The sequence below is a fragment of the Melanotaenia boesemani genome, chromosome 18, assembly GCF_017639745.1.
Source record: "Melanotaenia boesemani isolate fMelBoe1 chromosome 18, fMelBoe1.pri, whole genome shotgun sequence".
NCBI classification, from domain to species: Eukaryota; Metazoa; Chordata; class Actinopteri; order Atheriniformes; family Melanotaeniidae; genus Melanotaenia; species Melanotaenia boesemani.
In genome coordinates, this window is record NC_055699.1 from 16,176,207 (window position 1) to 16,190,380 (window position 14,174).

The 14,174-nt window shown below is 37.7% G+C and overlaps 1 protein-coding gene across 1 annotated transcript in view; it reads right to left on the bottom strand.

Moving 5' to 3' along the window:
- The window catches only part of cntnap2a (contactin associated protein 2a), a 383,333-nt gene that overhangs the window by 232,334 nt on the left and 136,825 nt on the right, over positions 1 to 14,174 (bottom strand). The window contains exon 2 of the mRNA XM_041967941.1: positions 7,320 to 7,430. Coding sequence (XP_041823875.1) covers positions 7,320 to 7,430 — 111 coding nt within the window. The remainder of the gene's footprint in view (positions 1 to 7,319; positions 7,431 to 14,174) is intronic.

Genomic DNA, 14,174 nt, shown 5'->3' on the forward strand with positions numbered 1-14,174 from the left:
ACTGTCAGTTACCAGATTTCCTTGTATTGGCAAAAATTTCAAGGCAGTGTGCTCCAGCCTTTTGTCCACCACGATTAAAGGTCCCATATTATGCAAAACTCACTTTCTAAAGGTTTGTTAAAAGTCATATGTGTCCTCATAGCCTGTGTATGAGGACCAAAAATTCTGTCACCTCTGACTTGCTTGCTCCACTTTTTAGCAAATATGTATTCAAACGGGTAAGTTTGCGATCTTTCCCTTTGTGACCTCACAAAGGGAAGATAACTACTCCCAACAGTAGTGGATACTGCCATTGACCCCCCGGCTAGCTAAGTCTCAAAAGACCCAGCGATTCTTGAATTTTCATACAGTTTAATTTCTCTGGCCTTACTCAGTGTAAGTGGAGATCACAAGGCATGTACTGTTAATTTAAATTTATTGGATAGATCTATCACTGAGTCAGTATGTTACAAATGAGATTATTATGGTTTCTATTATTTTAATAAATTGTCAACTAGCACATCATAGGGACTGAACCTTGGTTTACATATAAATAAAAAACAGGTGCTGTGTGAATAAGAAACAGAGTTACAGTAAGACTATTATTAGGTTTGAGCAGCCAGTGACAAATATGACATTCAAACAAAAATGAGTGTGGCAAGGCAGTATGTCAGACAATAGAGTACCAGGCTTCTGTCAGTGGAGGGAAGTGTGTGGGAAAGGTGTGTATACATGTCAGAATATCCTTCTATGCATGATTATTTAAACGGGTGCCCCGTTATTTTCAAATGAGTTCTTGTTCCTGCAAGAATTTGAGTGTATTTATCAAAGTTACCAGTTTTGAAAGCCCAAACCCCATTAACAAAAGAAAAAAAAACAAAACAAAAAAAAAATAAAAAAACATCTTAATTAATTACGATGCTAGGCTGCCGGAAAAAGAGAGCAGAGAGAAAACAGCTGGTTGGCCCTCTGCTAGTGCTTCATCTTTCTGTCATGGAGCGAAGGGAGCGGATGGAGACAGAGTAATTTAATTAGAAGACGACTACCATTATCGATGGATGACTGCAATGGCTAAAGACATCAAACAACTTTGCAAGATGACTGGGAATGAAAAGCAATGAATGAAAAGGAAGAGTCTGCTTAATTGTGCATCAAGCCTGAGCATAGCAGTGCAGTTCTGTACTCCCTTGTTTGAATGTTAAGGGACAGAGTGGAGGGATTCAGAACATTACTGATGAAAATAGAAATTCTGGGGGGGATGAAGGGCAGGGAGAAAAGAGTAGAGTAGAAGAGGGGAGAGAAGTGGATAGGTAAACATAGAAAAGAGGGATAAAAAGAAAAAAAAACTGGAGATGAATGAAATAGAAAATAAGGATCAGTGTTTGTGACTAACAGCCCAATCTCATGCTTTGTCACTTCTGCACTGTGAAGCATTGTGAGTGCTAACACATTCTTAGGTCCCCCAATCCTATCTCAGTTCCTTTGAATAAAAAAGTATCCAGTGTTCTGTCGAGTTTTGATTACATCGAAAACCCAATTAATTTTTATTTTCTGTTTTTAAATTATAGGAGATAAGATGGCATCTTCATGGAATCTGATGCTTTTCTGGGATCAGAACAAAACGAAATAAAGCTTAATGTCATTAAATTGACCAAATTATCAACCAAACAGGTCTTATCAAACTTCAACTCTCTTTTACTGACAATTACCTACTACCTTTACTCCTTAACCCAGAGCTACACTCCCTCTCGACAGTTACGCTCTGCCAGTGGAAGACGCCTAGTGCTCCCACCACAACGTGGCACAAAATCAGTAGCTAGACTCTTCTCATCTGTTGTTCCCTGGTGGTGGAACGATCTACCTAACCCCGTCCGATTCACTTTAGAAAGCAAGCTAAAGATTCAGCTGTTTAAGGAGCATTTCCGCTCTTAGCTTAACTAAGTTAGAGTTAGAAAGATTTGTCCAGCCCTTTGGCTCAACTCAGCACTGAATAAGCTCTATGCACTTACTCCCAAGATAATGTTGTGTGATAAAATCATGATCTCGTAATTAAACAAAAGGACAATTAAAAGGAGAAAAACAAACAAACAAAAAAAAAGAGCTGCCTCTAGCAGTACACGATGGCACCTGAGTCCAACTGGACTCAGTCTGACTACCACCTAATTTTGATGTCTCATCCTGTTTGATTTCTTTGTGTTGTTCTAACTCTCAAATGTAAGTCGCTTTGGATAAAAGATGGTAGAATAGAATAGAATAGAATAGAATAGTGCTCCCTGTGCTATATTCCTCAAGTCATTGTTTTTAATTTAATTTTTTAGTAGCTTCACACTCTTTCAAGAGCCTCAGTGTCACTCTTGCTGTAATTACAGTATGTTCCATTATCCTTTATCCCATCTCTCCCACATTCTCTAACTCTTGATTGGCCTTACCCCTGCCCCTTCTATTCTAACCTGTATCCACAGGGCAAGTATGTTTAGCTGGCATCACTGATCACAGCTCATATAGTTGCTCTGTGACTCTCCCAACCCATATAACACACATCACACATTTTCTTTTTTTTTATTTTAAGTTAAGAAATAGTTTCTAAAACTTTTCTGGCATATAACCTTATTTTAAATATAAAAATTCCCATGACCCAAAAACAGAAAGAGCTGTCAGTGGGAGTACTGCCTTATTTCCCACTCTTTCAAGAGTTTAGATGTGATTTTGAAAAGAACTAAAGTGTATGCTCCAGAGATGGCAGACAAAAAGATGGGAGGTCATTTATTTTTCATCTTTTAGGCCTAAACTTGGGAAATAAATAGAGAAGCATGGACAATCACGACTTTTTGACTTCTTCTTGTACCACTGCTTAAAGAAAGATTCTTTAAGAATGTCGGCTTCAAACTATCGCTTACTAAACTAGATTCTGGTGCTAAATTCCAATCAATCTTCATTTCAAAATCCAACTACTTTGTGAAAGATTGGTAGGTAGCAGTAAAATATGATCAAATTTGAGGATAATGGGTACCTGCTGGTATCATATTAAAGTTTTTTTTGCAGCTAACTGATACTTTTCCCTCTCCATGAATAATAACGTTACTGATTGAAACAAAACACTTAGATATCTGATGGTTACACTGAAATATTTTAGGTATTTGAAGATTGTTGGATTAGAATAAAATTGTATTTACTATTGGTAATGATTTTTATTATGTTATTTATTTTTTCCCAGTGAATTACTTACTATTCACTTTTGGAAATGTAGTTGTCCAGTTATTATACATGTGATAATATGATGTGTTAATCACTTAAACAATACTCACCATCATTGTGCAAATATACATGAAAATTAGTCGGTCTGATAGATATTTAATTATGGTGTTTGGAGTAATAAAAACAATTACAAGGTCAAAATACTCACTCATTATAATTTTGCAAGAAATGCATGAGGTATTTTTATTCAAGTTTCCAGATTCAAGAACATTACAGTACACAAGGGTTACAGAGACAAAAAACTTTCTAATAAAACAGCATTTTTTTCAACTTTGAATTTTGGTATGCAAGTCACAGGCATTCTCTGGGAATCCAAAATAGCCAGTGAGGCATAGGAACTTAAATTAGGATATCTATCTCTGCAATATTTATTTATGGTCAATGATGTCTTCAGAGGGAACCCCAGGAGTTCAAAATTAATCATATACATGTTACACACCAAAATAATCTTCAGAAATATGACTGTTCTGTGTCTTGTCTTCAAAAGTGTGTGATGTGTAAACTGTGGTAAGCAATCTTAAACAGATCTAAAAAAACTGTCTTTGTCTTTATTTCATTAGTTGTCATCTAGTCTGTTAGCTTACGTTTCTCTCTGCTTGAAACCCTTTAGAGACACAGATGAGTAAAATGTACAGTGAGCAGCATAAGCAGCCCCACTGAAGTGCTGGAAGAATATATATCTGAAGAAGGAGAGAAGTAATGAGAGGGAAGGTGGACAAAAAAAGAAGAGTGAAAAAAGAAGAGTGGTAGATAAGAACTGTAAGGTAATGGTGAAAAGAGGCGATAAGAATGAAAAAAATTGATGTAGAAAGACATGAAGAAGAGAGAAAAATGTGTGATGAGAAGAACTTTATAAGTGAACAAAGCTTAGTAAAGGAGAGTAAAAGTAAAAAAAATAAATAAAAAAGATACAGGGACATAATGAAGAGCAAAAGTCCATCTGTATACTTTTTTTTTCATCTGGAGAGAGATAGCGAGAAATGTATAAAAGAATAAACAAATCTAGCTCGTAGCAATAAAAACAAGGACTACAGCAGCTGACAATCAAGTGAAAGTGGCCTTTAATAAAATACTGTGATATCGTTTCAAAATGTTAGGAAGCATAAAGCGTGTATACAGCTTGTATATTTACCAAAATAAAGCTCAACACATTTAGTATTATGATGAAGAGTCTTTTGGTAAAGCATACAAATTTTCAGAAGCCAGCCACAGAGGATTAGGTGAGAACTCCCGTCCAAATAAACCATTAAAACCAAGCAATTCTTGGTCCATTCCTAATTATACACTGTGCACAGACAAACGCACCTTGTATAGTTCCCCATGGCTAAGTAATAAAATGTGTCATCTATCACTCACTCAGGCACATATTCAGAGAAGAGTCTTGGTTATTCTATAGAGAGAAAAACATACATGCAGGAAATCTGACAAAAACATGGCAAAAACCTAAAGCAGTCAGCATCAACAACTGTGCTTAGTTTAATATGAGAGGCATGCTTCGTAGAGTTTATGACTCCATGGTTTCATAGCACTAGAGGATTGGTGGAATTTGTCATCTACACCAATGATGGGTGTATTTGACTACCAAATGTGACACAACCCCTCTAACAAACTGTAAAGTACATAAAGGACATTTGCCAGTTGTTGCAAATGCATATCTATGGGCCCAATATGAAGTAAAAAAAAAACTTGCAGCTGTAAATGAATGTTTGCAAAAAATTTAAGTTTGTCTTTATAAATTAAGTTTGTCATCCTGCAAAAAAAAAGAAAAAAAATCAAGTTTGTGAATGTGCAGAAAGGATTTGCATGGCTGTAAAAAAGATTTGTATTTGTGGAAAATACAAGAAGTCCTTTTGCAAACATCCCATCCACAGATGGGAAGCACAAAACTGCGTGCGAGACTCTGGAGTTGCAGTTGCAAGTTTTGTCCCTGTCTTTTTAGGTCTATCTGACTGGATAGGGACCAATCAAACTGCCCAATCAGAGAGCACACAGCTTCCTGTCCTTTTGCACCACTGGAGGCTCTTAAAGGAAAGTAGATAATTTTTAAAGAGGGGCGATGGTGCGACCAGAGTGGTTTATTAAATGACACTGGGTACAAAAACCTCTGTGACAAAATGAATGTGATGAAGTTTGTGACATTATCAGACAAAACAATATGATTCAGTCCAAGTGTAGAGCTGAAAGTGAAAGTGATAAACTGTTGGCTGTCTGGCAGTTCGGGAGCTCCCCCCGACATCTCCGCCAATATAGCCATCCCTCACACATATGGAGTAAACTATAAGTATTAACAGGAGACATGTTGCTCAGAACTCATGTGCTGCACCCATTCTGCTGCTGCTGAGATGAGGCACCGTTTTTTTTATTTAAATCTGAAGTGCAAAGATTGTCTATTAGTGAGAGACATCGCACTATTACATAAACCCATTTTATTCAGTCTGGGACATCAACAGCAGGTGCTTCGGTCTCTTTCTTGCTGCAAACCATCACTTTATCCTCCAGCTGGCCTCCATGCGCCATGGTAACTATTTCAACAGCGCTTGGATTCCCGGGATAGCCACTGTTGCATGAGGATGATCACCATGGTTCTCCCTAGCTCCTCCAAAAACAAGCGCTGCTTGTACGTGGCTGTTGGCCCCTCAAGAAGGTGGTGGGATGTACCGGAGCTGAGATGATACCGTTTTTGGACTCTCACCTCTCGCTCTCCCCCACTGTAATTCTTCAACCTCCTGCCCGAGCACCTGCTGTCAGGGGCACAGCTGAACGCAGCAGCCACCCCAGAATCGAAGCACCGTTGAAATTGTAACTGCACTGCATGGAGGCCAGCTGGAGGAAAACAAGCCAAGCAACCACCATAATGGCCGGTGGAGACGAAAGTGATGGTTTGCAGAGAGAGAGAGAGTCTACAGCATCTGCTACTCGAGACTAAGAAATATCTGTTTATTAAACTCTCTTTGAGACACAAAGTCTAAATGTATCTACTCCCCTTTAAAAACCTGCAATGGTGCGAAAGGACACGAAGCTGTCTGCTCTCTGATTGGACAGTTTGATTAATCACTTTCCAATCCAGACGTTAAAAAAAAGGGACAAAATTTGCAACCTAAACTTCAACGTCTCACACGCAGTTTTGCGCTTTGCATCTGTGGACAGGATGTTTGCAAAGGAACTTCTGTTATTACGCAAATCATTTTCTGCAAATTCACAAACTTGAATTTTTTTCTTTTTTTTTGCAGGATGACAAACCTGATTTAGAAATGCAAATTCTTATTTGCAAACATTCATTTACAGCTGCAAAATCTTTATGACTTTATATTGAACCTTTACATATCTTCTGGTCTAAATATAGGTTGGTCCTGTGTGTATGATTAGTGTTTTGTACATAATGTGTTTCTAAGAAAATTTCATTATAGATTCATGTATTGCATGCATTTGTCATACTTGTTGGTTATTTGCATGTGGTTTCTTCTCTGTCAGCAGCTGTCTTTCCTTCTTCCCTTTATTTTGTCTTTTGTTGGTAATTCCTATTTTTACTAAGCCATAATTTGATAGAAAAAATTTTAAATACACCAGATTACCTTGGCTTTATTTGCCAGCTCTGTGCTCAGTTGCTTCAGCTGTAGGCTAACTATATTAGATGGGAAAGTATGAATTATTAATTATATATACATAGAGGGGTGTAATTGTCTGTCCATATCTCTCTTAGCTGTGGACTGATGTGGAAATTAGCTTCTGCCTGAGCCACAGAGATAATGATTAAAGCTATGAGAGGGAGAGAATGGGGGAGAAAGGAACATAAAAAAGTTTAAAGAAATGGAGAGAAAAGACAAAAAAGAGGTAGAAGAGGTTGAGAGCAGCTGTGTAGCACTGTGAAGCATGCCACTCTCTGAAGGCTAGGACATTTATCTCCCAGTGTGCTATCTTAAAAATCAGTCATAAGCATGTATGCATGGATATCTAAATTAGAATAATGCTCCTTTCTCTTTCCTCTATAAGTGCATATACAGACTCCTTCTTGCAGCATTCATTAAAGTGTGAGTACAAATTCATCTTTGGGTTTTTTCTGTGTGTGTTAGAGTGTGTGTGTCTACCTCCTCTCCTGTTGAGCTTGGCATATCCAGGTGCGTATCCATTGGAGAAGACAGATGAGCTGGTGAAGGCCATGTGAGGCAGAGGAGAGGCTAGAGTCTCATCACACTTCTCTGTGGGGAGTGAATGAATGTGAAGACAGAGTGAGGGGAGATGGATATGGAAAAAATACGAGAGAGGAAGTGGGGCAGACGGGCAAGAAGAATGGAGGGATGTATAAGAAAAGAAAAAGAAAAAAGAAAACATTTTTATATTTAGTAATTTGTGCTTTTGTGTACATCAAAGAAACAGTTTCTAGGAACTCAAAACCATAGAAAAAAGACATATATTCTCAATAAATACACTCATAGCTGAAAAACATGTGGTCCTGTGTCCATGGCCTAAAAATAAAATAAAAATACAACCAGTGCTGAAGGTTGAAATAACCTTTTCATGGATCAAATATAGTGTCAAACCACAAGAGGACCATAATTATTGTTGTGATTTGAAGGCCATTCAAACATACACGTTTTAATGTAATTGGACAATGGAGCCCCATTACTAAAATAACCATGAAGACTATGGCCATAAAGATCAACACAGTAGGAAGAGCTGACCCGAAAACCTGGCCTGAAGTACTAATAATCTCTCAATGAAGAGATAGACTTTGGTAAAAATGTACAAAACATACTAACAAAGCAAAAATCACATGTGAAAAGAAGACATGTGTCACCTTCTCCTCTTGTTTGGTCTGCCCCTTTCACACACTCATAGACACAAGCACACTCACTTATTCCAGTACATTAGTTTTCATCTGAGAGAAATTGTGAATGATCTGTCAGGCCTTGTAGAGATGGCCAGTGGCTCTTTGTCATGTCCCACTGTATAAATGTGAGTTTACAGTACATTGCATGACAGTCAGAACCTGTAACCTCAGACTGCTGACTCATTTGACATATTACTTTGCCTTGTACATTGACCCATGGGAAAGAGAAAGACAGAAACAAACAGGCATTAAAAAGTTCTGTATTCTCTTTTGTTGAATGTTTCCAGTGAATATACAGAAACACCAAGGTTCTCCTTGATAAAAAAATAATGAGATCGCTGGCACACTCGCCTCTCTCTGGAATATTAGTAACACCCAGTAGCAACCATTTTGCTGCCGATTCAGAAAAGAAAGACAGACAGAATAGAAAGACTGATTAGATCGGTCCCTTTCCTTTCTGTTATTAGGTTTCTGTTATTGTGAGAGTACACCTTGAAAAGGAGTAAGGTAAGCCGAAGTCACTGGTTGCAGTGACTTCAGCTCATGCCAGCACACCTACAGTAGTAATGTGCTCTTACTTCTTACTTACTCTTCTTGCAGCTATGCCACATGCACTCCTCACATAACAGTATCTGGTCATGAAGTTACAGGAAATCCTTGCATCACGATAAAGTATCTTGCAAATTATTCCTACACCATAATCAATTCCTCTATGTTCCACATTAAACTCATTCACATGCAAACTAGTTAACATTACCATCTAAACAGAATAAGTGAACACATCATGAAAAAGTTTCTTTGTGTTCATTTAAACATGCACACAGACACAACACAGCATATCTAGGGCTCACAGGCATGATCGCTGTACACTGCACATGAACATGCAACACGTCACACATATAAGATAAGGGCTAGAGGAGAAGTCATAAATGGAATGAGGGAACAACTTAATGCAGAGCAAGTGGATTTTATAAAAATGGAGGTGTGAAGAAAAATATTGTGCAGTGCTTCCAGTTATTTCCTCTGGGTCTTCTAACCTCTCTTTGCTTGGGTATGGTGAGTGTGTGTTTATGTGTGGGATAGTGGAAGGATTCCTGTGAAAGGATTTTAGTGATCAAAAAAAAAAAAAAGAAAGAAAGAAAAGATAAAGCAGGACATATTTTTATGGATTATGTTTGAAAACGTGCCTCAGTAAAAATGTTATTTTCCAGTGAAAAAGAAAATTAAAAAATAAAATGAAATAAGCACGCATAACTTTTGAAACTAAGGTTTAACAGTCTTTGATATAATGTGATTGTAATCCTCCTCTGAAGCATTTATGCAGTGTTATTGGTAATATTTTTATAAAAATATATAAAAAAAAACAAAAAAAAACAGGTTGCATCAATTTCACCATTGCAGTAAAAAATGCATTTAGTAGACTAAACCACATCAGTTGACATCAGCTCACCTGAAACATCTCTAGCTCTTTTCTTTGCTGGTAAGCTGAATTCTGTTATATTCTCTAATATCTAGCTGGGCTCAGTCTGTGTCTCTCTCCCTTCTTGCTTAACTACTCATAAGAAGACGTCCCCTGCCTCACATATTATGCATGTATATATTCAAAAACTAAAATGAACTGTCTGCTGGATTTTTTTTAGTTTATACTGCACAGCCAAAGAAAAAAAGTATCATATCGAGTTTAATTTGAGTTCTTTGCATTCCCAGCTTTTTTAATGTGCATCTTATTTTGCTTACTGTCCTTGATTTTTCTTCACCTTATGTTCATCTGTGTCTTACCAGTGTGTATTTTTAGTCATGTCTTGTCCTCTTTCTTTGCTTTTCTTTCTATTTAGCTTGTCTGTGATGTTCATGTGATATTTATCTTTTTTCTTGCCAGTTCACTAGCTTCATTATTTTAAACCACTCAGAATTTTTTTGCTGGCGTTTAGAATCACCTGTCTCTGGTCTTGCACACTGACAGCATAAACAGATGGCCAAAGTCCTCTGCTGTCAGATGTAAAACTGATGTGAGAGTGTCTTAAAAAGTAATACTGCAGATTACTAGATGTTGGGTCCAAACCAACTCTGGATCCATGGAATCACATTTTAAAAACCATTAAGTTTTCTTGTTAGGTCAATAAATTTTCCCCACGACTTATTGTAGCTTCATTAGCTGAATTCCCTCCTTCTGATCTGTAAGCTGGTGGTTCTTCTATAAGATAAATGAATTATTCAACAGATATAAGTCCTCAAAGAAATGCACTTTAGTTTAATCAGCATTCAGAAATCAGTTCCCAGCTGTTTTTCAAGTAGGTTTACTTTTGCCTCCTAAAAGACCGACATGACAACAGCTGAATGCAGAACGTAAGACTTCACAAACCAGTGGGTAACACCATTGTGTTTCTTACCATTTATTTACAGTTTATGGCATTGTCTTTTGTTTATGAGTGTGAGGGATCTAAGCATAGCATTTGTATGGTACACACTCAAGTTTTTACCATATAAGGTTCTCTGTCCTACAGACTGGATTCACACACGAACATGCATTCTATGCAAATGAGCATCCTATAGGCAAACTCTATGATTGGAGGAAACAGGACTGAGGAATTTTCTTTGTTTAAATCCTATATGAGACAGAACGACACATCAGGTCTTTAGGTCTTCGTTCTGGTTTTGGGACCTCCAGATTTTTCTGCAGAAATCTGTTTTGATGTCTGCACTTTCGTAATAAACTTATTTTTATTATTCAAGTCAGCGTCCAGAGACGTTTTTGCCTGAAAGCCAATTTTTCCACATCTCCTGATAAAGATACATCATATGAAAACTGTAAAATTACTTTTACCTCTAATTAAATTTGGGTTTTTGTCTGGCCTTTATAATCATCAGATTTGGTTACTGACTGAAAGAATGAGATAACAAGGAGTAGAGCATCTGCTACTCTGCAACGAAACAAGTCAGACATCTGATAAAAACATATCATGATTGCCTCAGTTTGGAGGTATTAGAGCATGGACAACTGTGACATGTTCGTAGGGGGAGGACCCAGAATATGCTGAAGGGATTTCTATATCCTTCCTGGCCTGGGAACACTTTCAGATGCACCAAGTATCGCTGGTACTGTGATGAAGGAAGAGATGTCTGGGTTTTCCCTCCTGAACCAGTTGCCTCAGTGACCCTATTTCGGATGGATGGATGGATGGGTGGATGGATGGATGGATCCTGCTGTCACCTTTAATTTGTATTAAGTCAAATCCTTAGTATGTTGCTTGGCTTCACCTGGGGAATGTAAGGCTAAAGGAGCTCAAATAATTAGAACGGGCCCTTTATGATCTCTTGAGTTTGATATAATTTTATAAGATCATAAAATACGTAATTTACTTGTTAAACGATAAATATTCATACATCATGGTTCAGAATTTAAACCTGCCTCAGTACGAAATTAATGTTTTTTTTTTTTTGTTTTTTTTTTCTCCCACAAGTATACTGCAAGCTCAGTGACATACTACTTTGGTCCTAGATTGCATGGGACAATGGATAAATGTATGAAGAAAAAAGGCACTGAGCCATTTGACTTCCCAACGTTTTTGTTTAGTAGCCTTCTCTATTTTTTAACGGAAAAAAGGACAAACAGAAATGATCAACTGAATATTATAAGAAAAATGAATGCTTAGTCTATATCTGTCTGATTTGTTATTTTAATTTCACAGAGTTTTTTTTAACCTTTTCTTTTATGTGTTGGTTTTATGGTTTCTCAGGCAAAGACAAAAACAGCTTTCTTGGGATTGTCACAACGTGTGCCAGGATCATGGGTGTGCTGATCCCTGATTTACACTCTCTGTGGAGCAGGCAGGTGCTCCAGAAAGCAACGAGCATTATTGGTCACTCAGCTTATGTCCTTAGAGAGAGGTTTGCCTTGACACCCTCTGGGAGGCGTTATCTTGCTCCCGGCAGGAAATCAAACAGATAGCCAACTCTTTTATTCCTCTTGCCATCAAGCTTTTAAATGCTAGTGACAGTGCTTAGTGTGAGGTGTGATGTGTTGTCTTTAGGTTCTAATTTATTTTTACTGTTGCACTTTGTCACTGATGGTGAAACTGTTGCACTTGTGGTTGGATCTTTTAGATGCAGATATCCTATCCTGTAAATTGACTGATCTATGTGTAATGTGGAGTGTGTGGATAATGTCCTGTCCTTTGCGGTGACTCTTTTTTGCAAACTGAATTTTCTCTTGGGGATAAATAAAGTGTTGTGAATCTGAATCTGAATCAGGATCTATGTCAATAAACTCTACATGAAACTGGTTTCTTCCAGTAATATCACCAGCACTTGTGTCTTTGTTGAGTGAACCAAAGTCAGTGTTGCACCCTGACAGAGTTTTTCATGGTAGGTGTTTAAACAGAACTCAAGTTTCTTTTTCAAGCCTGGCACACTTCAGTGTAGATTTAACAGACTGTCTGCAGATCCACACACATGCACTCACAAACCCGGGTAATTCTCTGTTATGCTTGGTCATTCAATTATGAATGAATTACAAGAACTGCTCGCTGGGGGCGGTATTGTCCAAAACAGACCTTCACCAAGAAGAAAAAAGCAGGCTAGAAAAGAAAACCTGCCTCTTCAATCGGTTTTACTTTGGTGTTAAAACCTAATACTATTTTCACATGAGCCTGTCCAGTATGAGCAGCAAAAGAGGCAGTGAGCTGTCAAAATTGGTGCACTCACTCTTTTTCACACTGTAAATGAACCACACCTGAATTCACCTGCAAGTGAACCAAGACCAGAGTTGAAGTGGACCAGAGTTTGCTTCTGTGGCCTGCACCAGAGTGCAAGTGTGCCTTCACATGTTTTCAAATAAACTGTACAATCAGTGGAAGCTGATCATTATTTTAAAGTGGACAAAACGGTGCTAGTATGAATGCACCCTGAAAGCAAAGATAAAAGATTTTAGTCTGAAGACAATCTAAAGAAATAGAACAGTTTATTTTCTCATTTTCAGTCAGCACACAAAAAGATTGCAAACACACAAAAAATGCACTTTGATATATTGTTAGATTATTAAATAGCATTGCAGGTTTTATCACACAGGTAAACTGTATATGTGCCAGAAAGAGAAGCTTCCATGCTTTATTTGTTACTAATTAATCTTTCAAGAGATAAATAACTAATCTATCAATTATTCACCAATATACCCCAATGAAACAGCTGATGCACATATACTGAAGCCCTGTATTACACAGAAGAATGGATTAATATATAAACTTACGTAATGAATATAAAGAGAGAAACACCTGCACACGTGGTGCACACATGTGTTTTGGTCTCGCCCAAAACACTAGAAAGAATTCTTGTCTGATTTGTGACAAGCAAATGCAATTTAAAAAAAGAAGGGAAAAAAGGTAGGGAATATTTATGGATGCAGTCCACATGGTCATATACCTAGGACTCAAGTGAGAGATCGCAGCAACTGATATTTGACTGTCTCAAGTGGAAAGGTGGGTTTTTGTATGTTTGGGGACTTCAGGGGAAGCAAATGGCTACAATATCCAGCTTCAAATGTCAGCCAATTCCCTGGTGATGAAGAGATAGTTTTACGCATGAGAGGCTGATATGAGAAGTGAAACAGACAAGAGCAGTGAGAGAGGGTAGAAAGATAAAGATAAGATTAAAAAAAAGGAGACAAAGAAGATAGAAAGTAGCTGGAAGATGAGAGGAAAATGGACGACTACCAAAACCGTCTTTGTGACATTTTCAGATACGGGTTGGTAAATAACTATGATCTGGAAAAAGCAAGTGGGAGAAATGTCAGCAGGATGCCACCAGTTGGGACCAGAGCCACCGACAGATAGTGTTTGGCAAGCTTATCCAAAGGTCTTTACATCACTGACACATCTCTGGTGCTAAAGGGAGTTGGATACAAACAGGATATATTGCACCCAGGCTGAAATCCAAAACGGTCTATAAATTAGTTTGGCATAAAATCACAGATTGCAGCAACAAAACTAAATGTTAGAAGTCAGGATGTAGCATTATAACACAAAAAAACACTGGGACTGTTTTAATAAGTTTTGTACCTGACACATTGGCCATTTCAGAAAGTATCCTTGATAGAAGCTGTGTAGCACACAAGACA